The sequence below is a fragment of the Pleurodeles waltl genome, chromosome 9, assembly GCF_031143425.1.
Source record: "Pleurodeles waltl isolate 20211129_DDA chromosome 9, aPleWal1.hap1.20221129, whole genome shotgun sequence".
Lineage (NCBI taxonomy): Eukaryota > Metazoa > Chordata > Amphibia > Caudata > Salamandridae > Pleurodeles > Pleurodeles waltl.
In genome coordinates, this window is record NC_090448.1 from 998,742,828 (window position 1) to 998,769,435 (window position 26,608).

The window sequence follows — 26,608 nt, forward strand, 5'->3', positions numbered from 1 at the left end:
CTGGGAAAGAGAATTGCTGGAGGGTAATATATGTATATCTCGATTACTGGGCCTGCTTATGTGCGGGTCTAGGCTCCCGAGAGAAACCCCCTTCCTAGTATTCCAGGTGTTGCGGATTTGGGAGCGGGCAGTGGTGTCGCGAACGGCACCATATGAGCGTCTACTTCTTCTCTGGTGGATTCGCCCTTTTGCTTAGGTCACTGATGTACTAGACTTTTCTAAATGGCAAGCAGGCGGATGTAATAATGCTGGTGACTTATACCAAAATGGCACATTTGTCACGCGAGAGGATGCAGAGACACTCTTTGGAATTGACCAGGGAAAATTCCTACAATATGCTAGCCTCTCATGTACGGCTCGGGAGATCTGGACCTCCTTTCTTGCAGAGCCCACTGAATTCCACCTCGTGACGGCCTTTACAGACCCAGGATGCCATCGGAGTCTACTCTCCTGCACCTACAAGGCCCTAAAAAGTGACAGACATATAAATATAACCGGGGCGAGAGCTATGTGGGAGGCGGACTTGGGATCTCCGCTTACTGACGTGGGGTGGAATAGGCCCTGTTCACTAGTACGGGAGGGGACTAGCAATGCCAGATTTAAACTGACACACTTGTACTATTTCCACAGAGCATATCTGATGCCACCGCACCTTCACAGACTGTTTCAGTCACGTTCTGACGGATGTGCTCATTGTGGCACAACCTCAGCCAATTTTGAGCACGTCACATGGACATGTAACTCCATTCTACCTTTTTGGCGCCAGATAGTGTGAACATTGAGGGAGGTGACAGCTCTGAAAATTAGGTTAACAATGAGACATTGCTTGCTGGGCCTCCTTCCAATTCCTAAAAAAGGGGCGCAAAATGGCTTTTAGATTTGCGCCGCTGTGGCCTGCCTTGGCTAGGAGGTGCATTGCAATCCTATGGGCAAACGCGGCCCCTCCCACACAGGATGCGTGGCTGTCTGACTTCACTGAGTGTGAAACTGCAGAGGAGGGTCGCCTCCGTAAAATACGTACGGTTGAACACACAGAACGAGATGGAAGTCTGGCATGGTATTATCGAAGGACTACTGGGGGAAGATGGGGACACCTCGGCAGATGAACCCTAATAGCGAAGTGCGAGTACTGACTTGCCCGTTTGGGAAGTAAAGTGGTGGTGGAGAATTGGTGGCTGAGTATGACTGACAGATGATATGTCCCCTTGCTTGTTGGCTCTGAATTTCGTTGCCTGATCTCCCCCAACTCCTCCTTGTTCGATTTGCTTACATAGCCGCAGATAGGGTTCGGCTAGCCATTCCAGGGCCTAAGCCGGCTGAGTGTTGTAGACTTGTCTGATGGTATGCAGCAGTTGTCCTCTCTTCATGTTTGTATCTGGTAATATGTATTACAGTATCACAGTTGTATTGTTAAATGTGAATACACTATGTATTGTACTTGATATAGCTGGACTTGGCCATTACTACTGTATTCAAATGTTACACAGCTACGATGGCCCATTGTACAATCACTACAGTATTGCTCAACTATATGTTCTGTATTGTAGCATTCCAAAAAAGGCTGCGGATGGCTGAATTGACATGGAACAGTATTATATTTGGAGGGCTGAGATAAAACATATGGATCATGAAGTGAGATTATCATACGGTGCAAACGTGCATATGTATAGGTTGTTCTACTTGCATTTAAAAAAACAAAAAACTAGACATTTTCACGTTCTTGTCCTGAAATTAATTTAAATTACAGACTCAAAAGTAGAAAAATGTACATTTCAGATATAAATTTTGATCATACTGTGTTGCAGCAGCTCACCTTAATTTTGTAGGATGCTTCTGCTTTTCATTTTCTTTTCAAATTGCCTAACTAAGGGGGGGGGGGGGAGGGGAGAACCAATTCCTGGCACCCTGAACAAATCCAGGTTCCAAATCCTAGAAGAAACGGTCAGGTGGCGCTGAAAAAAGTGGCATGCTCCCACTCAGAGGTCAGCTGATTCGCTAAACCAGATAATATTCTGTCAGGCAAAGTTTCTTTCTATGGCTATGCACCAGGATGTAGGCTACTTAACCGACTGCTGATTTTTAGGGGAAAGGAGGAGTATTATACTGAACATAGATCCACGGATATTTCCATGGCACACAAAATGGTGGAGATAGTATCCATGGATACTTTGTGAGAACCCACAATGAAATTACATTTTTTGCCATTTTTAAAAATGCTACCTACCTATCTCTGGCACACCACCTACGAAACATCCTCCATGACTGTTACTTCCTCCCTCAAATTCTCTTTTGTGACATGAGATTTGAGATCATTTGTGAATCCCGCACATCACGTATGTAAGGAATGCAACTGAAATACTGAGTCTCTTTCACTGCAAGCCACTCCAATCACCCAGATCTGGCTCAAATCCACAGATTCCAAAACTGACGACGGAAAGAAATGCTCTCTCATTAAACACATTAATTTTGTTTTTCAAAAACTTCACTGTGGGATTCTCCACAGACCTGGATACATTGATAATCTGCAAATCAACAATACAGATATACATAAAATTAACCTATTCAAGACCACCACACAAATTTTTGAATGCAGATCTAATTAAACTACTGACTGCATTTACACCAAACTGCAAACGGTTTGTTCTTAGTAGTCTCAGCTTTATTTGAAGTTTAGTGTAAATCCATTCAGCAGTTTTTTTCTGCAATGAACAGTGCATGTTAGTTAAAATGGAAAAATACTTCTTGTTAGAACCCCCACTATTTTTATTTTTTAAACTTGACTGATCTACACAAAACCTGATACAACCAAGCCAAATGCACACTTTGCAATCTTATTTGGGAAATCTTCGAAAACACAAAGTTCATTAGCAAATTAAAAACATCAAGACAGACCTTTTCCCTGAACAGTGCAACTAAGATATAACCTCCAACCCTGCTATACATATTTAGGCATGAGAATCTCCCTGAAAAATATGGCTTTTGTGACCACCTTGTTATGGGGACTTACAAGCCATGCAGACTAAGATTCTTTGGGACAGGCAAACTGCAGACGCCCACCACAGCAGCACTGTCATGTTTGAGTAAAGGACTGGTATGCACATTGACACGCAAAGAACGTGCTAGAATGTCACAGTGATGCTCTATATACCACTATACACCAGTGTGCAAGTCTTGGCAAAACTTGAACTTCGTTTTATTACTCAAACAGCATGCCATGGAGATAGGGATAGATTTATGATAGCTTTTACAACTTGAGCCCCAGTCTTCCAAGAAGTCTAATTTTATCACTCTTTATCTTCTCAGAGTATTTTGGGGGAACAAAAGACCGACTACTTGGTTTTCAAACATTTAGAATTCTTCTTCATGTTGACCAGGACATTAGGGATCCTTTATTAGGATAAGAGGAATTCTTTCATGGGATTTAGCACAGTTAATGCAAACAGCAATCAACATTTATTTTTCTGCCAAGCTTGTGGTTCTGAATCTTCTTAGTTTACAAACCTTGAATCTTGTGAACAGTGTTTTAGTTCCCTATTTTTCAGTGGGAATATAAACCTTCATGTTAGACCCGACATCCTTGGTGTGGTTTCCCTCCTAAACATTTTGCCTTCACTCCTCTGGTTTTGCTGAATTTGTTTTTATTGGTTTTAGGACTAGGGCCACTGTACTGCTGCTAATCAGTGCTAAAGTGCTTGTCTTCACTCCTATACACATGTAAGAGTGCCTTACACCGGATTGTAATATTTAATTTACTTGTAAGACCCTAGTAAAGTGGTATACCATGTAGCCAGGGATAGCAAATTAAATGCTAGTAGTGGGTCCGCAGCACTTACTGTGCCATCTATTTAAGTAGACCTTCCAAACATGTCTCAGGCATGCCATTGCAGTCTGTATGTGCAGTTGTAAACTACTGATTCAATCTGGGAAAATAAACCTTTGCCAAGCCTAAAATTCCCTTTTTAATACATATAAGTCTTCCCTAGGATAGGCCCTAAAGAGCACATAGGGCAGGGTGCATTGTATTTAAGAAGTTGGACATGTACTTTTAACTTTTACATGCCCCTGTAGTGAAAACATCCCATGTCGGAAGCTGTATACTATACCAAAATGAGGTATAGTGTGTACAGAGTCCAGGGGTTCACCAGAGGCTTAACAGAGGCTAAAGTAGACAATACTAATGCTCTCTTTTGTGGTAGTGAGGTAGAGCAGTTAGGCTTATCAGAGTTTAGTGCAAAGCATTTGTTATACACAGAGTCCATAAATGAGGCACACAATGACTAACTCCAGGCCAATGGTTCTTATATAGCAAAAATATATTTTGTAATTTTATCACTAGAACCAAAGGATCTCAGTTACAGGTAAGTACAGTTATAAGTATGTATCAAGCACATGTATCAAATGTACTTTGTTTGGATTTTGCAGGTAAAACAGTTTACAAGTAACATTTTTCAATTTCAAAAGTAGGCAGTGCAATTTTTCATATTAGTCAATAGAGTCTATGGGGTAGAAAAGTGTTAGCACAGAAAACAGGTAAGTACACAACTTACGAATGCAACCCTCGGAGGTTAGGGTGTCACTAGTCAAAGTCCAAGTTGACCCCAAAAACACAATCACCAGCAACACAGGGGGCTAGCCGGGTGAAGAGGTCAAAGTTGGTGTTGGGTTTGCAATGGAATCCTATGAGGATGCAGATGTACCTTTAGGCATCGGGAATCTTTGCCACATGTGGTTGCGGTCAGGGGGAGCCTCTGGATTCAGGCTGCAGGTGTTGTCTTGGTGGCCAGGAGGGGTCAACCCAGGATGGACTCAAGGTTGGAATCGCCTGGGGACCTCCTCTGGTCCGGTGGGCCATCTGGACTCTGGTCCCGGATTCGGGCGGTTCTGGAGTCTTTTTAAAGATTTTCTTGTGGACAGTGCCGCTGTCCTCGGGTGTTCTAGGTCTTCTGCTGGGCAGGCAGTCCTCAGGGGGTTTGGAGAGGTCGCTGGTCCTCCCTGATGCATCACCTTTTTGAAGCACGGGTCTTCGAAGCTGCAGACATTCTGGTAGGGCTGGGGCCAAGTTAGTTGTCATTTTGAGTCTTCACTGCTGGGGTCAGCTTAGCAGTCCTTTTTCTTGAGGTCTCCACGAATCTGGTGAGTGAGGTTTAGGGGAGCCCCTAAATACTAGATTTAGGGGATTTACACGGGTCAGAGGGCAGTAGCCTATGGCTACTGTCCTGGAGGGTGGCTACACTCTTCTGGGATCGACTCCCTCTAGGAAGTGGGGGGTTGGGGAGACAGTCCTAACCCTACTGGTCCCTACCCTCCAAAACACGAAGGAGGATTCTGCAAGGAGGGGGTCACTTCTTGGGGGTACCTGCAGTGGTCCCTGTTTTACCTAATTTTCCCACTGGACCTGCTGCCAAAAGAGGGGCATGGTGCGGGGGCGGGCAACTCCACCAGCTGGAATGCCCTAGGGCACTGCAAGTGGAGGCCTGAGCCTTTGAGGCTCACCACCAAGTATTACAGTACCTACAGGGGGAGGTGTGAAACACCACCACCCACAGCAAGCTTTGTTTCTGACCCCAAAGAGCACAAAGGCTCTCACCCCATGGGGTCAGAAACTTGTCCGTAAGTGGGAGACTGTCATAGATTGGTCATTCCTGCACTAAAGGGTTAGGTATAAATACAAGGGGCATCTTTTAGATGCCCTTTGGGTTCATTTACAATAAATCTAACACTGGAGTCAGTGTGGGGTTATTGTGCTGAAAAGCTCGATACCAAACTTCCCAGACTTCAGTGAAGCCATCATGGAGCTGTGGAGTTTGTAATGACAAACTCCCAGCCCATGTACTCGATACGGCCACACTGCACTTACAATGGTTAAGAATGGACTTAGACATTGTAGGGGCATTTTGCTCATGTAGCTTTGTCTTCATCTGTGGCATAGTGCACCCTGCCTTAGGGCTGTGGTTTGTGGGCATGGCACCCTAAGAAGGATGCCATGTCGCCTTTACCTTTTCCTCCCCAATAGCACACACAAGCTGCAATGGCAGTGTGCATGTGCTTGGTGAGGGGTCCCTTAAGGTGGCAAAATACATGCTGCAACCCTTAGGGACCCTCCCTGGTCACAGAGCCCTTGGTACCAGTGACACCTTTTACAAAGGACTTAGCTGTGTGCCAGGGGTGTGCCAATTGTGGAAACAATGGTACACTTTTGGAAAAAGAACACTGGTGCTGCGGCCTGGTTAGCAGGTTCCCAGCACACACTCAGTGAAGTCAGCATCAATACCAGGCAAAAGATCAGGGAGGGGCAGGACCATGCCAAAAGGGGTACTTTCCGACATTTGTTTTTCACTGCTGCGAGGCCTGCTCCTTCCATAGGATAACACTGGGTTACCTTACTACATTTAATAAGTGATAACTTTTGTTTGGGAGCAGGTGGAAATTTCATGTTTGGTGTCTAAGGAATTGTAACTTAAAATCATCTTTAACATTAAAGTCAGATTTTAAGTACCAGTTCTGAAAATGGCAATTTTAGAAAGTTGCATTTTTTTGTCCTAACCATTCAGTGTCTACAGCCTGTTTATGGTCACGTGACTAGGTGTAGTTGGCCTTTGGTATTCCTCCGAGACAGTCTCACAAAAGGGGGGACTGGGTGTTGGTAGGATGGATCATCCTGACTTGATGAGAGGGGCAGAGCTGGTCACCTGTTACACTCGTACTTCAAAGACACTGACACACACACACACACACCCCCACACACACCCCCACCCACCCACAGAACTTCACACTAGACTATTGTGACTCCAGACACCCTGGGACCAGGGCAAGGAAGCAAGAGATTCCAGACACCTGTGGGGGTGGAGGGGGGGAGGGAGACTCCAGAAGTTTCTTCCACTTCAAAGTTGGCATCAGATATAGAAATAGAATCCTCAGACCCACCCTTGAGTACACTTCTGTACCTGTGGACGCTATAGAATGAGCACTGCCCTGCTGTCAGGGAACAATCCTGCTTCTTGAGACCTGCCCTGCTGCCTGAGCAAGAAGACTGGACCTGGCCCCTTCATCCAAGGCATGAAGAGTGACTCCAAGGGCTAGTTATCTGGCCTCCTGTTTTGAGCTAGAAATACAAACAACTCCAGAGGCCTCACTGAAACTGCCCAGCTGATCTGCTGCTCTGGACTTACAATTGGACCTGCCTGAGCCCTAGTGGCTTCTTCTGGTGTGATGTTTTAATACCCAAAAGGTACTTCCCAGGTCTGGAACCCATGGTGTGGCGTCAGCTGAGCTTCTTCTGAAAGAAAAGGAGAATCCTGAAGTTCTGGGCTCTTGTTGTCTGCCAACACAAAGCTCCAGTAAACCGGACTATTCATGCTACAGCAACCACCAGCAAGGACCGGCAACGTGAGGTCTGCACTTTGCGTTACAGCATTAATAGCTTTCAGTAATCGCCAACGAAAAGCTCTAGCAACAGCCGTCTTCAACAACCGATAGGATCTTTGTGCAACAGCAATGACTGTCTGCCACACCTGGGCTGCTCTTTTTGCTACGGCAACGACCATCCACAATGCTCTCCCGCTCCACGTGATCGCCTCCACCGTGAACTGGACTCTTCGCACCAGACTTTGAGAAGGTAACTTTTTCAGTGCAACTCACTTGGTCCCTGTACGACCCACATTCCATCACGGTCATCCTGAATTTATGAGTTTCCCCTGTCTTGAAAAAACAGATACCTGAAAGCGTTGCTTTGTGCTTTTAAGCTGCATACTTACCTTAAATCTTTGAAACTGCATATCTCCAATTCAACTGATTTGAGTTTTGTTGTCAAATAATTTATTAAAATGTACTCTATTTTTCCAAATTGGAGTAGAATTTTTCTTTTGCTGTGTTTTCAATTTACTACTGTCTGAGTGCTGCATAAATACTTTACACATTGCCTCGAAGTTAAGCAGAACTACTTTTAAGCCAAGTTACCAGAGAGTTACGCACAAATTAATTTAGTGACTTTTGTGGTTCACCCTGACAAGAATTGTGGCTGTGCCCTGAGAAGAGCCCACACCCCCTCAACCAACAGTCCAATTTGTCACACTAACACTAAATAACAGAAATGTTACTTACTTGGCAGGTCACTGCTAATGTGTGACACAGCTGTGTCTTTCCTGTGCGGAACTCCCCAAACATCTCAGTGATGGACCCAGTTTCAATTCCGCCTGAGAGAAGACAGAAAACGTTACATGAAAGACCAGAATAGTGGACTTGTTTATGTTTTTGTGAATTCCTCAAATAATCTTGCAAACAAACATTACTGTCTTCAATAGCGGTAACCCTCTAGAGATTCTTCACCAAGTAATAGTCTGAAAAATAAAAGCCATGCTTTCCTGCTAAGTAGGTATTAATTGGCGCACCACAACTTTAATTCTCTTTACTACATTTTGAAAGTTAATAAGTATACAATATGACGCTCTATGAAGATGAACAATAATGATTTAGCTGCATAGTACAAACAAGATTAATTCTAGACACGTAGGTGAAATTAATATTACCCAGCTTTACGGTATTCATTCTCTTAATTAAGGAAGGACTAACAGCAACGCCTGCCATACATGTATTCAAACTGGAGGCACCTTACGAAGGCAGTAAAAAGTGCGCCATAACAAACTCATCATATTTAGATTTACCTATACTGCCTTACCAGCTTAAACCATGGGAATGCCAAAGGGGATTCGTAGCAAACTTTTTAATAAATGTCAAAGACCGGTTTTGGCACCTATTTTTAGCATGTCCGCATTTTAGAAAGAAACCACAAACCCAGGAATCGTTCTCAAAAGAACAGTAGAGGGCCTCAACTGTTCAACAGCGCCTATTAATGACAAACATTAATAAATGAAACAAAGTTGGCAGACATACGTCCTACAATTGCACAAACACACGTCCTACATTAGCACTAGCAACTGAAACTGTGCAGGCCTCTCCTCTGCCTAAACTTCACAGTGGATGTGGTAGTAAAGTGAACCACTTTTAGGAAGTGGTTCAATGCTGGATGAATAACAAGGAGCTATTTTAATACACTGCAAAAGCATTTTAACAGTATATTATTCAACCCAAAATCTAAGCCAAACCAAGCCGGACTATGTCAAAAAGAAATCACACTGTTTAATATATTACTGGATGTTGCTATGAATAGGGGCAATAAAAGACTACAGTATACAGAGCTATCAATATAAACCAAACTGCCTTTAATGACATTTATTGGTGTTTTAATTAATAAACATTTACATCAACACAGTAGTAGCACAACACTGTGCTTGTTTTCTCCTTTATGTTCAATGTAGTGCATAGGTTTCCATTATACACCAGCATAACCCTTTTTCTGTTTTTCTAGCCACATGAGATGTATGTGGGAGGGGGTATTTGAGGACTAACTGTTAGCACCCAGGTCTCTTCACAGGTCCCACAAGTCTGTCACTCACTGTAAAAAAAAAATGTAAGTCATTATGAATGAGGCTGTACAAGAAAGCACCCCGCTACAGGTCTAGCAGAGAACTCTCTGGTCATTTAAAGAAATGAAAAGAAGCATCTGGATACATGTGCAGAAATAGACAATTCTCCAGTTAGAAAGCCACCCGAGGGTTCACCATTTTCTATTTTTGTTCAGGGCACAGGAGTTTGCCTCAGCAGGCTAAGAAGCTGTGCAAATGACAAACAGGGCAGTGGACCATTACTGTGAACAGAAAGCCAAATCAATAAAATACATTAGTGATCTAAAAGTGTCCCGTAACTATTAAAAGAAAAAGTCGTTTTAATGATCCATTCTATGCCGGCTCTTTGATGGAAGATTTATGCAGGTGTAATCCATACATCAGATGCTTTGTGATGGAAAAAAGACACCTATATGTCATCCCTAAAATCAAAGCCTTTGCAGGTTAGAACACATATTTAACTGGCAAATTAACAAGCTCTAAACCCTTGGAAATATGTTGAGAGCAACCAGGACAATAAAGTACACAAAGTAGTGCATGTGGAAAAAATGTTGATGAACTAGCACCTTGAAGAAGTTTGTCCAATTCTTTGGATCCAGTGGTCACTTGTATAATCTCTGATCGGCGCTGGTGAAATTCCGTTGCTGTAGTAAAGCCCATTGGGACAAGTTTAGCTGCCTCTGCCTAGAAAGCCAGAAAATATGATTTGAAACAAACATCTCTGGATGCCAAATCTAGATAAATCACGTTTTAATGTTCCGTCAGTAAAATCCCCTCAAAGCAATGTGTGCCTACTACAGCCCTTATTCACAGTAAAAAAACAAACGATTATTTACTGAAGATCTTTGTTTAATTGCCCTCTAGCAATAATTCTGTAATCTTAAGCAGGGTCATTTGCTCTCAGTACCTCTCAGGCAACCAAATCCAATCCATAGGAAAGGATTTTGACAATAGCCCGTCTCGTGGAACAAAGAAACAAGGGCTTCGCAGAAGACACTTTAAAAACATAAGCTGCAGTGTGTATAGTGTCCATCTGTATTCCCCATTTTAAAATCCACTGGTTTCTGATCTACTCCATTTTTTTGAGCCTTCCTATAATATTTTGAATGCTAACATTTTAACCGCCTTCGGTTATAGTCAAATCCATTTATCTACAGCCTTTATACTTGTTTTAATTAGCTCTGTATTTTTACTTTTGCATATGTTTTTAAACAACATCTCATGAAGAACAGGCAAAATTTTGTTCTCAGTAATATATGGTTTATAGGTCTCCTGCCATACTAGAAATACCTTTGAGACTTGATGCAAACAAAAGAAAATAACTAGCCAAATCAGTATCAACTAAAAAGCATGCCTGAAACCAGACCCATCTTTGGGACAGTTGGATACCCAAAACACCCCCTCAATGCAGTTCCATTATTATTTTTCAGAACTAAAATCAGAAACATATTTGGTTTTATAACCAATTTCACCTCACAGAGAAGCTGGAGACTCCAGAAGAGACATCAAGCTACAAGACTATTGTTAAAGGTGTAATAAATGTTTTATTTTGGAGCATATCTGTTACAGATTTCCATGTTTTGCATGCAATAGTAAGGAGCTTCATTGATATCCTAGTTCTCCATCATGGCAATGTTTATGGAATTTAGATACACTGATGGGCAACCTTTAGTGTTTTTAACAGGCTAAAGCCTGTGGCAACTGGGAACAGTTTATAAGAAGAAACTCTCATATGTATAATCCTTTACCTTTTTCATGGGGAAAGATGGTTCCACATATGGAGAAAGGTATGGCCTGTGCCACAAGTACATATGACACAGGCTTTCTTTCACCTATTCACATATATCTCATTCATATGCACACAAGACCACGATCTCACTGGCACACATCAGCCATGTCATAGAGCCCCTAGCCAAAAAGTATTTTTTTCAAACCATAGTTTTTGGCTGTATGGTCAGTGAGCTGGGTGGTAAGTGTCTAGTAACTGCACGAGTGCCTTGGCCTTCAGTAGCTCACAATGATTTTCACTGATCAGAAGTAGCTCTCACTACAGAAAAGGTTGGAGATCCCTGGTCTAGTAACACTGCACGAGTGCCTTGGCTTTCAGTAGCTCACAATGATTTTCACTGATCAGCAGTAACTCATAAGAGGAACGGTTGGAGACCCCTGGGCAAGTGGTCCAGTGTACATGGCAACCTCTTACAATGGTCACTCCGAAGCAGATTTGTGAGCCACCATTAGCTATGACGATATGGGAAATACAAGCTAATTTCTGACTTGGTCTATTTGAGGAAAATCAGTGACAAAACCAGAGGGATTAGTGGGCATGTGTAAGTAAAGGACAGGGATTAGTGATTAAAGGTACGTTCGCATTTACACTGCCACGCTGTACAAAAGAATAATAAATAATAACAATAAATCCAGGATTTTTAGCATCAACTCCCCTGTGAGGGTCCCAAGGCGCTCAGGTGTGGGCACAGGGAGATTACTGATTTGCCCAGAATCACAGGATGTTGAGCTGCGGAGACTCGCAGCTGGTTCCCTTAGCTCCGAGGTCAGCAGCCCAGACTGTCCTTTCACCACCACTAACCAAAACTTACACTGAACTTCAATCCAACTGTTCTTGACATTGTTTTACTCTTGTAGCCAGCCTGAGGCATCAATCGTACAGGAGCTATGCGAATATCCTGGTAACAGCTGGCCATAGTGACACAAAAAATGCATTTTTTTTGTTGTTTTTTTTACTTGACAGACTTTTTATTCTGATGTCAAGAAACACTGCTCAAGTTTCCAGGTAAAAAAACGTCGTGTTATATATATATAAAGGGGCGTAAACCTCCCAGCAATTAAATAACCCATCACGGGACTGCCAGTAATCAGGGTATTGGGCGTGTCATTCGGGGTCCACTCAGGGCTTCTCTTCACAACATCTGGCGGCCAAGACACTAAAAAGTGTTTACTTACACTGACTGCAAATTGAGTCTCGGCAACCTTCATAAACCTTTCTCCCCCTTTCGCCCTAAGTAACCCATAGTCCATGATTTTTTTGTTATTCTACATTCGCCACGAGCAAAGCAAAAATTGTTTTGCATGTACAAGGAACTTTGTCAAGTTTCATTTTAACATCCAGCACCTTCTTGTTAGATATTATGTCTATTCCGGATTTTAATTCTCTTATATTCTTGTGCACGACACGCTCTTTTGAACCGGAAAATATGTCAAATACGTGTCTACAAAAGGTGGAGCTGATGGGGTGGGAAGGCCTAATGGAGGGCATTTCCCTGCGTCATTGTGTAGTTCCCGAGGTGCTTCATAACATCAAGACAAATATTTGCATCTTACAACTGAAATGCAAGCTTTTAATTTGCTAAAGTAGACTCACAAATTAAGACATGTGGCTTGAGATAGCTGATTTTCCAAACGAAGCTTTACATTTCAGAAGTAAAGCGCATCATAAGTCATACTGCATGACTTGCTTGAGTGGGGACCAGGGCACGGTTAGTATTTCTAGCACTGAAAGGACAGCACAAGTGTGCATGTGAAGGCTGGCCTCGACTGAACTGGCCCTCCCTCCCTCAAGTTTTTCTCCCAGTAGGCAGCAGGCTTTGGGTGCACCCCAGGAGATCCGTAGTAGAAGCAAAAGTAAAAGGGAGTCTCTCCAGAGGCACAGGTACCTACAGTGCAGCAGGTGCAGTGGCACAGAGGCTCCCTGCACCCCAAACTATTGCTGTCATTTTCCATACAACCAATAGAGGGATTTTCCTTGTTGGCCCCATAAACATGCAAACTGCCCGTATTTTGAAAGTAAAGTTGTGGTTTTAGTTGTTTTAATGTGTGTGTAACTTACAACATGTGCATTCTAATTTAAGGCAGATTCTGTTCATGTTTTCTTGGTGGTAAACCACGTCTTTAATAGAAAGAAATGTTGACTAATTCCCCAAACTGATTATCTTCAATCTAAATGTACATCTTTTGTCACGCAGGCACTATTAACAGGATGAAGTCCTTAAGCAACAAGACGTCTGCAATCAATAAACGCATTAAAACTTGATATGAATTATGGAATTAGAACTACATGTGTGTGAAAGAGGGCAATTAAATAATTCGATCAACTGTATATGTGTGTGTGTTTTTAGATACATAGAAATATGAATGTTTAGGTGTCCATTGCACAAAAAGCAATGGCACAGAACCCATTTTTCACGGGGTAATATGAAATACAGAAATTAATTTACTATTTACTGTGAAATATGGTTTATCATCATCACAATGACAGCTCCAGAATCAATATGCAGGGCTTTACAACTGTCAGTGGTATTAGGGTTGTGTGTCATGGTGGACCAAATTATGTGGTAAGGGTATCTACATTATGCAGTAAAAATGACATTATGCAGTACATTCACTGGCAGCATAATTTTCACCCATCTGATCTAGAAATATGGCTTATGAAATCTGCAAATTATGCACATCATGTGGCAAATGCAGTAAATCCTTATTTATGCGGCAAGTGCTGCTGCCACAGAATCGCATAATTTAATTGGCCCTCAAATACTGTCCATAGTTTTAGTAAGAAGTAAATTAATGAAAGGTTAAAAAAAAAAAAATCTAAACATTCTAATTCCAATCAGTGCCCACTGTTAGCAATAAAATGCTGTTTAGGTAAAAGGACGGCTAACTAACCCAAAATAAACCTGTAACATAAAAAAATACAACATAGGTAATGTGTAATATGGTCCTATAGTGCTATCTCTGGGTCCTGGTGACATTTACAAACCACCTAAAAGTCAAACGTGCGGCTTAGGATGTCGCCACAGTCTCTCACTGGCAATGTTGACCACAATACATGGTTACCTGTATACCATATATAGTACGTTTGGAGGCTTTTATGATACAAAATGCAAGGGTACGGAAACGCATTTCACAGGAAACCGTGTAATTAGAGAAATATGCTATGGTCGCTGTGAAATATGAGTTATATAAAGACATTCTGCAAACTATTCTACAAAGCTTTACCACTGCCATGGCTGCTAGGCAAGGTTATCTAAATAATGCAGCAAAAAGGAAGATAATGCGGCACTCTTGCGGAATTATTTTCATCCAGCTGAACAGAAACAACTTTTTTGTGAAATCAGCGCATTATGAGGCAAATATGGTAAACACAAAAGTATGTGGTAAATGCTGCAGCCAGAGAATCACGTATCCACGTGCCCTCTCAATTTATATTTTTAATCAACAATTTATTCATGAAAGGTAAGCATAACCATTCTAATTCCAATTAGTACGAACTGCTCTGTGAAAAAAACAGTATTTGTTTTAACTAACTATACCTTAAATCTTATATGAGTTGTTTATTTCAAAATAACTAGTCCGAAAAAACTATAGAAGCCTGTCCGAAAGTCATCTAATGTGGGGTCCTTTACTGGCATCTGCAATATCGTTTTAAAGTCTTCTTCGAACATGCATATAATAAACATTGTGGTACAATAGTTACATTAAAATGCTAATTTGTGTCTAGAAATTCTGCAGCAATTAATAGGCATTCATTAGTTCTTTGGATATAGGGGCTTCAGCTTTTTGGCATATAATATACCTGTTCACATGTTAATTACCGGCTGAACAATAAATAACAACTATAATTCAATTCAAAACATTATCCTTTTATCACGATTAAAAACCCAACAAGGAAAATACCAGTTAATGTGTTCACAATAAAAAGTTTTCAAAATTAAAGTTTTACGATTTTAAAAGATTCCCCTTTTATTAAATGACCTCGAATTGTTCTTACTGAAACAAAGAAAATACTGATGAGATCATGAGGAGGTCATACCAAAATTTTATCAGCTTTAGCTTCACTAATGCCTTTTATGTTAAGAAGTTCCTTCTTAGGGGCATAGGCCACCGCCTCAACTGTGTGAAATCCAGCTTCTTCCAATTTCTTAACATCGTTCGCATTTATGCCGCATTGCTAAAGGAAAATAAGACAAATGACAAATATGAAATCCTCAAGCATAGCTCCCCACGTGGTGAAAATATATATTTTTTTCAATGGAGTCTGTGCGCTAACAGAATACGCAGAATTTGCTAAAATAATTTTAATATTGAGAATCTTCCAGGCTACTAAAATACAGCTAAAAATGTCTTTAAGAAAGAGGTCTCCTTCAACTCAAGGTCAGAACAAACAGTCACAATTTAAAACAAGGTTATAACTTTTTTAAACTACGTTTCCCAGGATCCCCAATTTTTTCCCCTGATTACTACTTTAACACAAATGCTATCATTGACAATGTAGACGTGACCCAATAAAAGGGCAGGCCTATTTCAGTACAACACTACTAGTACAGAATAAGGGTAACCAAGCCATTTACAAAAATGTACAAAAAGTAAAGAAATTACAACAGATTTGAGGACAAGCCAAACAAATTTAAGTGCAACACTAATTACATTTCTTCTATTAAGAATCAGTACCTATTCTTATAGAAATGGTGTACCTACCTTCCAGTTGCGATAACACGTTAAAGCCTTAAAGACAGTGGGTTAAACATATATGCGTTGATGATTTTTGATGGCTGGGTGGTGAGATGAGGATCCAAATAGTACACTGCACACGTTTATCACAAACTATTTTGTTTTTAATTATTTACAATGCACTAGCAGTCGGATTAGGATCAGGGTGTAGTTTGGAGGTGGGGAGGGGGGCTTCTTGAAGAATCTGACCTTTGAGAGGGTTCTTCAGTCTCGCCCGCTAGCAGGTATATTGTTGAATATGCCATGTAACAATATGAGAGAGTAAGGAGAGAGTAAGGAGAGGTGTGCTGAGGAGTAGCTTGAATTGCAAACAATGGGTGACAGCCTTTGAGCTTGGTGCCACTGAAGTGAAGTAGGATATTGTCTGATGAGGTTCACGGATCATTAATGATTTTGTGAAAAGTAGAAACTGTATACAGGTTTTGGGGAAGAAGATCATGCCGTACAAGTTAACTGATTATCCTGGCGACTCATAACCAGTGTCACTGAGAGAATAGGCAGCCTCGAACACTTGCTGCCAGGTTTTTCTGATTCAGAGCAGGAGAACTGAGCAGTAGTGGTGTTCTCAGCTATGATGACCTCCTGCAACATGCTGGAATTAAACTGAACCAGAAGTCCCTGGCACAGCAGAAGAAATCAAGATGCTCAGGAGAAATACGACAGGTGATGGATGACATGGTAGTTTGATTCTACTATGCGTGGAAGAATATGATTTTTACTTTTGTAAACTGGGGAATAAAGAGCTATCTATTGTTAAAAGGCTATGAAATAGTCACAAACGTTGCTTTGGAGACATTTGAAGAACACCAAATCATCATTTTAAGTGAAACTGAAAGGGAGACTAAAAGTCAGCAGTATACAGAAGGTCCCACAAGTGAAATTTGGCGTACACCAAGTGGTAGTGAGGTCAAAAATTATTTGTTTTGTTGCTCACTGATTATGACATTGATTAAATCCCACCTTGCCCAATAACAGTAACTTAGTATCATGCCGTCAGTATCTGCAATGTTTTTGTTGAAAAGTAAATTTGACTATCTACGCAAGGAAAACATTTCTAAAAATAAATAAATAAAATGTCTCTCATGGTAGATAAAACAGACAATTGCGTTTTAGTTTGACAATTATTAGCTCGATATAGCTCAAAAGTACATGCCCAAAAGTCCCCTCTTTGGGTTATGGTGATTACGCTTTACACAAGACAACTGTTATCTAAAAATGTAGTGGGCCCCAGAGGTGTAGTTTTCTCAAAGATTATGGCAGATCAGATGGATTCAAAAGAACAGATTGAAGGACAGGAAAACATTTAGAGAACACAACACCTCACATACATTAATGAATGATCTATGAGTTCCCACACAAATATTACATAAGGCAAGGCATAAAAGATTAATGAGGCATTAGAGGATTTAAAATGGAGGTTAAACTGTGCAAACACATTGTTTAATTTTAGATCTGCATTATAGATCTCCACCTGACTCAATGAAGCACAGCAGCATGTTGTCTGCACTAGAGTATTACTTAATAGGCATACAGTACGTACCTCTAAACGGGCTATTGGCTGGGGGCCAAAGGACTCCTCCTCCGTTGCACTGGATGCCTCTAATTGCACTTGCATGGCCATTGAATTGTTCAGTGCAACCTAATTTAAAGAGATGAATAACCAATCAGCAACAAAACTATGAAACACAAACATTAAAACATATACATACCTAGCCTAAAAAGCCTAAAAATATATGCATATATGAAACTGACAACGAGATAAAACAAAATTGTCATGGGTGCCCTTGTAAAATTAACAGACAAGTTACTTACCTTCTGTAATGCCTTATCTGGTAGAGAATGGATTTAGCCTCAGATTCCTTAATTCTGAATTCCTTACCAATGAAATCTCCCCAGGTGCCAAACTGGATCCGTAAATATTTTGAGCAGTAGCTATGCGCAGCGGAAGAGGGCGTCATGCGACCCCGTAGTGATGTCGTCCACTGGATGCGACATTGACGGAGTCCATATAATCCCCCATCGGACGAGGTAACATCAGTTTCCTCCATTACTACTTTCCGTGCCTAAAATGCAGAGCCACTTACAGAAACTGCCTATGGAAACAGTGTGCCAAAAAAAAGAGACATCTTTGAGTCAATTAATTCCGAACTCCCAATGAAGGTATCTTAATACCAAGAAAGGGATCTCTGTGATAAAAAGATAAACCATTTCACAAAACGGTGAGCAAGGGAGGGTCGGTAGGGAATCTGCAGCTAGATCCTATTTCTACCAGAGAAGGCGTTGCTGAAGATAAGTAACTTGCTTATCTGATAGAGAAATATAGCTGCAGATTTCCTACCTGTGAATTAGATACCAAAGTAACACTATTCTCGGGGGTGGGTCTGCGGGCCAATTTCAGACGAGGAAGTCCTGTAGGACAGACCTGTCTGTCCAGACATTAATGTTTGGTAAACTTATGCAGGGAAGCCCACATTGCTGCCTGGCAGATATCCAAAACTGGAACTCTGCGTTCAAATGCAGTGGTTGTGGCTCTGGCTGTGGCAGAATGAGCACAGGCAGTTGCTTCTTTCCCAGTGCATAACAGATTTTAATGCAGAGCACGAGTGATCCTACTAAATGTCCCAGACTAGAACAAGCCGATCTAAAACAAGAGAAAGGGAACAGGATGCTCTTAGGAATCCAGGTAAGAACATATGCTACACTATAAAATAAATTAAAAGAAAAAAAAAACAGTGCGATCACACTGAAATTGAAAACAAAAAAACATAGTGCGATCGCGCTATGTAAACCCCAGCGCGATTGCGCTGCGGGGAAAATTAACAGATAAAGTAGTCCAGAAACCAAGCTCAAAACATGTAAAATAGCCTTGTATGTTTCTAGTAGTTTACCGGTGCTGTGTAGGCGGGCTACACACCAGAAAAGACATGACATATGCATGCCTTTCACAAATGAAAGCAAGCAGATTTTAAAGAGCAAGCCCAGGAACCAATGAAAGAGACTGACGTGACTTGGGCATGGTTTGAAGCCCAGAGAGAGATTACTTTATGGACGGAGCACTTTGCGCTCGCCCATAAAAACTACTTGTTCCCATGGTGGGATCTGAACCCATGTTCAGCTGGTACTTGGGGGACCAGAGTCAACAGGCTATGCCACTGAGCTATAGCTCCTTGCCATAGCAAGCCATTATTTTAGCCAAACCCGCTCAGTAAAAGCACAAAGAAAAGGGGGAATCCAATAATCCATCTGTAATGGACAAAGCATAGAACAATGCTTTAATAGAAATATGTTGAAGACAGCAACTACTAGTATAGACACAACTCTTGTCCTAAGAAAAAAAACTGCCAGAGATAATGTTAACACCTCTGGGATCATCTACAATGTATAACGCATATAGAAGGAAAAGAAAAATAACTGCCTATATATGAACATATATGTGTGTGATATATATATATATATATATCCTCCTCTTCGGCTCCATTGCGCATGGGCATCGACTCCATCTTAGATCGTTTTCCCGTAGAGGGTAAGGTAGGAGTGATAGAGTGTAAAGAAAAAGATGTCCATGCAATGGAATAGATAGAGAGATATATATATATATATATATATATATATATATATATATATATATACATACATATGTACAAATTGAAGTGTAACTTAAACGGCTACAGGCTCCCAGGGAGGACGCATGTGAATCTGCAGCAGAACATGCCACAAACAGATGTACACTGGGTGAGTGACATTTTCCGTTCGATGGCATGTGTAGCTGCAGATACACATGCTAAGCATATACTACAAAGCAGTTCTCCCATAAGCGGTGGTTAGCCTGTAGGAGGGGAAGTTGTTTGAAATAGAGTTCTTAGTACAGCCTGTCCTACTGTGGCTTGTTGTGTTGCCAACACATCTACACAGTAATGCTTGGTAAATGTATGGGGTGTTGACCAAGTGGCTGCTTTACAGATTTCTGTCATTGGTATATTCCCTAGAAATGCCATTGTTGCTCCTTTCTTCCTCGTGGAGTGTGCCTTTGGTGTTACTAATAGCTGTCTTTTAGCTTTTAGGTAACAGGTTTGGATGCACTTAACTATCCATCCGGCTAGTCCTTGTTTTGAGATAGGATAACCAGTATGGGGTTTTTGGAATGCGACAAATAACTGTTTAGTTTTTCTAAATAATTTTGTCCTGTCAATATAATACATTAAATCCCTTTTATGTCTGATGTATGTAGCGCTCTTTCTGCTACCGAGTCTGGCTGTGGGAAGAAGACTGGAAGTTCCACTGTTTGATTTATATGAAACAGTGAGATGACTTTAGGTAGGAATTTTGGGTTTGTGCGAAGTACGACTATGTGTACTTGTATAAAGGGTTGTTCAATAGTGAACGCTTGTATTTCACTAACTCTTCGTAATGAAGTGACTGCAATGAGGAATGCTACCTTCCATGTTAGATATTGAATCTGACACGAGTGCTTGGGTTCAAATGGTGGACCCATGAACCGTGTGAGTACAATATTGAGATTCCATGAAGGCACTGGTGGTGTTCTTGGAGGTATGATACATTTTAGTCCTTCCATGAAGGCTTGGATGACAGGGATGCTAAATAGAGACTTGTTTTGTATATTTTGTAAATAAATAGGCTGAAATAGCTGTGAGATGTGTTTTAATGGATGAAAAAGCTAAATTTGCTTTTTGTAGATGAATTAAGTAACCTACAATGTCTTGTATGGATGCGAAATGAGGTGTTATGTGGGTGGATTGGCAGTAAAAGACAAACCTTTTCCATTTTTTTTGCATAGCACTGCCTGGTAGTGGTTTTTCTTGCTTGTTTAATTACTTCCATACATTCTGGTGGAAGATGTAGCTATCCAAACTCTAAGACTTCAGGAGCCAGATTGCTAGATTGAGTATTGCTGGATTTGGGTGCCTGATCAGTTGTTTGTTTTGTGTCAACAGATCCGGCCTGTTTGGTAGCTTGATGTGTGGTACTAGTGATAGGTCTAACAACGTCGTGTACCATGGTTGATGTGCCCAGGTTGGCGCTATAAGTATGAGTTTGTTTTGATGCAGTTTGTTGACCAGAAATGGAATGAGCGGGAGAGGGGGAAAAGCGTAAACAAACATCCCTGACCCATAGAGCATTGCCCTTGGATAGAGGGTGTGGGAACCTGGATGCAAAGTTTTGGCATTTTGCGTTCTGGCTTTTGGTGAACCGATCTATGTCTGGTGTTCCCCATTGGCGAAAGTACTTGTGAAGTACCTGGGGGTGAACTTCCCACTCGTGTGTTTGCTGATGATCCCGGCTGAGTACATCTGCTAATTGGAATCCCTGGAATGTACTGTGCTACAGGGTGAATGTTGTTGTGAATTGCCCAATGCCAAATATTTTGTGCTAGAAGCCAACGTTGTGATGAGTGGGTTCCTCCCTGTTTGTTTAGGTAGTACATTGTAGTCATATTGTCTGTTTTGATGAGAATGTGTTGTGAACGAGAAGAGGTTGAAAAGCTTTTAGTGCTAGGAATACAGCTAGCAATTCTAAGTGATTTATGTGAAGTTGTTTGTGTTTGTTGTCCCATTGTCCCTGAATATTGTGATTGTGGAGGTGTGCTCCCCATCCAATCAATGATGCATCTGTTGTAAGTGTGGCTTGAGGCACAGGGTCCTGAAATGGCGACCCTTTGTTTAAATTTGTGGAATTCCACCACTGAAGCGAGATGTGTGTTTGGCGGTCTATCAACACTAGATCTTGAAGTTGACCATGTGCCTGTGACCATTGTTTTGCAAGGCACTGTTGTAAGGGCCGCATGTTTAGCCTTGCAATAGGGACAATGGCGATGCATGATGCCATCATGCCCAACAGTTTCATGACAAATTTGACTGTGTACTGTTGGTTTTGCTGGATTCGTGGTAATATGTTGTGGAATGATTGTACCCTTTGTGGACTTGGGCTTGCAAGTGCTGTTTGGGTGTTCAATGTGGCTCCTAAATACTGTTGAACCTGCACTGGTTGCAAGTGAGATTTTTCGTAGTTGATTGAGAACCATAGTGTGTGTGTGGGGTCTTTATTACATAATGTGTATGGTGTTGACACTGTTTGACTTTTGGCTTTTATTAGCCAGTCGTCGAGATATGGAAAGACATGGATATGTTGTCTTCTTATGTAGGCTGTGACTACGGCAAGGCAGTTTGTAAATACTCTGGGAGCTGTTGTTATCGCGAACGGTAACACTTTGACCTGGTTATGTTTTCCTTGTATTACAAACCTGAGATATTTTCTGTGCGCTGGATGGATGGGTATATGAAAATAGGCATCTTTGAGATCCAGTGTTGCCATAAAATCTTGTTGTTGTAACAGTGGGAGTACATCCTGTAGTGTTACCATGTGAAAGTGTTCAGATAGGATGTAAATATTGAGAGTTCTGAGATCTAGTATTGGTCTCAATGTTTCTTCTTTTTTGGGAATGAGGAAATACAGGGAGTAAACCCCTGTTCCTTTTTGATGATGTGGTACAAGCTCTATGGCTTGTTTGAGTAATAAAGATTGTACCTCTGCTTGCAACATTGAAATGTATTGGGAGGAGAGTTTGTGTGGTTTTGGAGGTATATCTGGAGGAATGTGTGTGAACTCTATGCAATAACCATGGGTAACCAGTGTGTGTGGAACTTTTGAAGTCTTCCTCCCACAGGGGAAGTGTGGTGAGGGAAGATTTAGAGCAAGTCACTGCTTGGTGTGTGTGATTTGCTTTGAGGGCTGATATTTTCCCTTAGTTCTGGGAAACTGTCCCTTGTAGGTTCCTCAAAAACCCCCTCTTTGGTACTGTGGCTGGTAAGAGGGTTTGGATTGGGAGGTAGGTGCCTCAGATGTTTGGGCTCTAAAACGTCCCCTATATTGAGGCTTTCAAAATGAGCCTCTATTGTGTTGAGTAAAGCGCCCCCATAACGTTAGCAGCATTGGCCTCATTTTTTCAATGGCTGTATCAACCTGTGTGCCAAAAAGCTGTTTTTCATTAAATGGCATGTTAAGAACAGTTTGCTGGATTTCAGGTTTAAAGCCTGACGACCGAAGCCATGTGTGTCGTCTAATGGCGACTGCTGTATTAATAGTTCTTGCGGCTGTGTCTGTGGAGTCTAACGCTGACCTGATTTGATTATTGGTAATGGCCTGCCCTTCCTCGACTACTTGCTGGGCTTTTTTCTGTTGATCCTTGGAGAGATGCTGGATGATGTCTTTCATCTCATCGCAGTGTCCCTGTCGTATCTAGCCATTAGCGATTGGGAATTGGCTATATGCCATTGATTAGCCGCTTGTGATGCTACTCTTTTACCAGCAGCATCACATTTTTTGCTTTTGCTATCCTCGGGGGTGATGGCTTTGACGGATAGCACTCTGGACTATTGTCAGAAATGGGATCATCATAAAGGTCCCATGGGTCGACATCGTCCTGGTGTGACTCTGCAGAGTGTCCTGGAGACTGTGCAGTGGGGGTAATAGGTGGACAGACAGTTAGTTGAGGAGAATAAGGAGGAGACTGGGTAGGTGGGAACTGAGGAGGTGGAGAATTTTGTGTAGGTTTTGGCACTTTAGCCGGTGGCCGGTCAATGTCCAAATGTCCTTGAAAGGCCAGCTTCCTCTTTGCTTTGAGAGGAGGTGCAGTGAGGATCTTGCCAGTGTCTTTATGAATTTGAATTCTGGCCTGTTTTTCATCAAATTCCTCCATTTGCGTAAGTTCTTCCGCAAATCTAAGGCTTTCTTTCAATAGTTTGGAAAGTCCATGCTCCTCTGTATATATGGGTCATTTCGGCTCCGAAGCCGGTTTCCTTAGGATCGAAGGGCCTGGAGTAGACATTGGCCTCTGCTCTGAGAGGGATTTTCGGGGCTTCGACTCGAAAGGTCGGTGCTTGACTATTTCAGACCCTGTGCTTTGGCTCGAGTCCGAAGGCTTCGGTGGCGTGGCCATTCTCTGTGCCGAAGTTGTTGTTTAGTCACCGGCAGTCTTTTTAAGGGTGGAGCCATGGCCTTCCTGCAGTGGTGTCCCCGATGCCTTGTGTTTCGGCTTGGACTGGGTTTGGGCAGACATACTCACGTGCTGGCCCGCTCTAATTGGTCTGTCGCTGTCGTTGTCAGACTCATGCAAGGAGACTGCGGTGTGGATCATCTCCTCCTTTTCTGTGTCGAGGCGTTCAGTGCTTCTTGATGCCATTTCCAACCTTTGCGCTCTTCGGTCTCGTAGAGTCTTCTTCGAGCGGAAGGATCTACAGGCCTTGCAAGTATCCTCTCGGTGGTCTGGAGATAGACACAGGTTACAGACTAGATGTTGGTCTGTATACGGGAACTTGGGAGTGGCACCGAGGGCAGAATCGAAATGGGGTCCGGTCCATGAGGCTTCGACGATGCTTCGGTCGGGCCGACCAGGCCCGAGTTGGGCACGGGTGCCCCGAAGGGCAAGTAGAGAGGTGTATCCACCGGTACCGAAGTGTCGATGATAGATGGTACGCTATCGAAAACAATACCAACGAATTTAGAGTTTGTAGTACTTTTCCGACTCGAACTACCAGAGTGAAAAGAAACACGTCAGAATCCTATGACGGAAAGAAAACAATTTAAGATGGAGTCGATGCCCATGCGCAATGGAGCCGAACAGGAGTCACTCGATCCTGTGACTCGAAAAGAAAAGACTTCTTTGAAGAAAAACAACTTGTAACACTCTGAGCCCAACACTAGATGGCAGGACCTGTGCATAGCATGTGTATCTGCAGCTACACATGCCATCAAATATATATATATATACATATATACAGTTACTACGATGTCATAATGAGGACCGAGTCAAGTAATCAGCAAGATATTACTAATATAAGAGGATGGAGGACATCACCCACGCCAGTAAAGCAAAGACTGCCAAAGCATTAAAACCAATGCCAATTGAGTAGCTAACAATCAGGTCGCTGATATCATAAGCTTGAAAGAAAACAGCAGGTGTTTATAAAAGAAAGAAAAAAAAAAAAAAGCTAGCATAGACAAAACAAGGCCACAACACAACTTGGACTTACAAGAAGGTCAAGGTGAAGGTGAAATAGAGGCCAACACAGAACAAGTATTCAGCATCAACACCCAACAGTAAGTGACATCAGACAGAAGAGGACCTGGCTTAGAATGGAACGAAAGGTGAAATACAAAGTACTCTAGGGACAGAAGCTCAACAAAGTGGAAGTCCAAGAACTAAAAACATAGTAAAAGCTGATTCAACGAAAGGAGTTGCAACCTATAGAAGAGCAATAAATGTTGAATTTAGGAAATAATGTCCCTACAGGAAATACAAGACACTAAAACCACCAGACGGTATAAAACAAAGCATGCCTACCGCCTTCATTATACAAATGTATAAGGTCATCTTCTGAAGGAAGTGAGATACACAGCAAGAGTGGAATATTCCCTTATGAAGTAAGGAACCTTAACAATAACTTAGAAGGTTTATAACTACCCACAGAGGGCTAGAAATATTATGACACCATGTAGAATAGAGTAAAATGAACCGACCAGGGAGACTGTGTCCGATAGTAGTAACCAATCCCTATTACAGACTACTTCCAAGAAAGACGGAACCATAATGTTCAAAGAACATGGGTAAACAACCAGATATCCACCATAAGATGGAAGACAGACATCAACACAGAAGACATCTTGAGGCCATGGGTGTTGTGTGACTCTTGCATAAGAGGTGCTTGTAGCAGCAAAGGTACAGGACCTTGCCTCTAAGCGAAAAGAATCACATCTCCCAGCAGGGAAGAGTCATTGTAATGGCAAGACTGGCAGACCAAGAGAAGTGTGCGGTGACCATGAACAAGGAAGTCCAGCAGGGTACAAGAATGAAGGGAAAATCCCATTCTATAGAGAACATAAGGAATTCAAACTCATGTACCAACAGTAACAGAAGACCAGCGACAATAGCCCATCCTGCTGAGGTATAGCGAGAGCAGCTCGCTAAAGAAGTGCAAGGACGCATGGATGTGGAATGGCATTACTACTTGCCCCACTGCTCTGCATGAGAACTTAGGAGTCTCTCAGAAGAAGTAGAACAACCTTAGAAAGAGAAGCATAAATAATGCTCCAAAGATTAAAGCAGGGAGAAACAAGAGATTCACTGTAAATAGCCTCTTGTGCAAAACGGTGAGCCATGTACAAAGGTTCCCAGGGAGTTATAATTATAAGCTCCCTAGAAGATATACTAAAGGTAGTACAAATTACTTTGACTGCCTGTGTTTCGATATCTTACCCATCCATGTCGAGGGTGACAGACACTTCTGGGAACGTCTCCTGGATTGGTCTTCCAATCGCTCCAGGGACGCTGAAAGATACTGACAATGACACGGGGTGTCCGCCAGTTGCGCCGCCATTATCTTCATGCGCAGTTCCAGCAACACCTTCTAGCGACAGCAGGAACCGCAATTCTCTGAGTCATGGTGTACCCCGAAGTGCCATACACAAATTTTATGAGGATCTGTGGCAGACATCTGCCTGCCACAGGATCCACAAAGTTTGAACCCCGAGCACACTGTTCCTTCAACAGAAAATTTTTTGTAGGCCAAAAAACGGCCTGAAGAACCGCTCCGGATCCTTGTTGCTAA

General features: G+C 42.0%; 1 protein-coding gene across 1 annotated transcript in view; it reads right to left on the reverse strand.

Moving 5' to 3' along the window:
- Positions 1-26,608, reverse strand: part of RAD51 (RAD51 recombinase) — a 147,786-nt gene that overhangs the window by 83,066 nt on the left and 38,112 nt on the right. The window contains exons 2-5 of the mRNA XM_069208568.1: positions 17,527-17,625; positions 15,289-15,426; positions 10,028-10,145; positions 8,101-8,192 (exon numbers count right to left, since the gene is read on the reverse strand). Coding sequence (XP_069064669.1) covers positions 8,101-8,192; positions 10,028-10,145; positions 15,289-15,426; positions 17,527-17,607 — 429 coding nt within the window. The 5' untranslated portion in view covers positions 17,608-17,625. The remainder of the gene's footprint in view (positions 1-8,100; positions 8,193-10,027; positions 10,146-15,288; positions 15,427-17,526; positions 17,626-26,608) is intronic.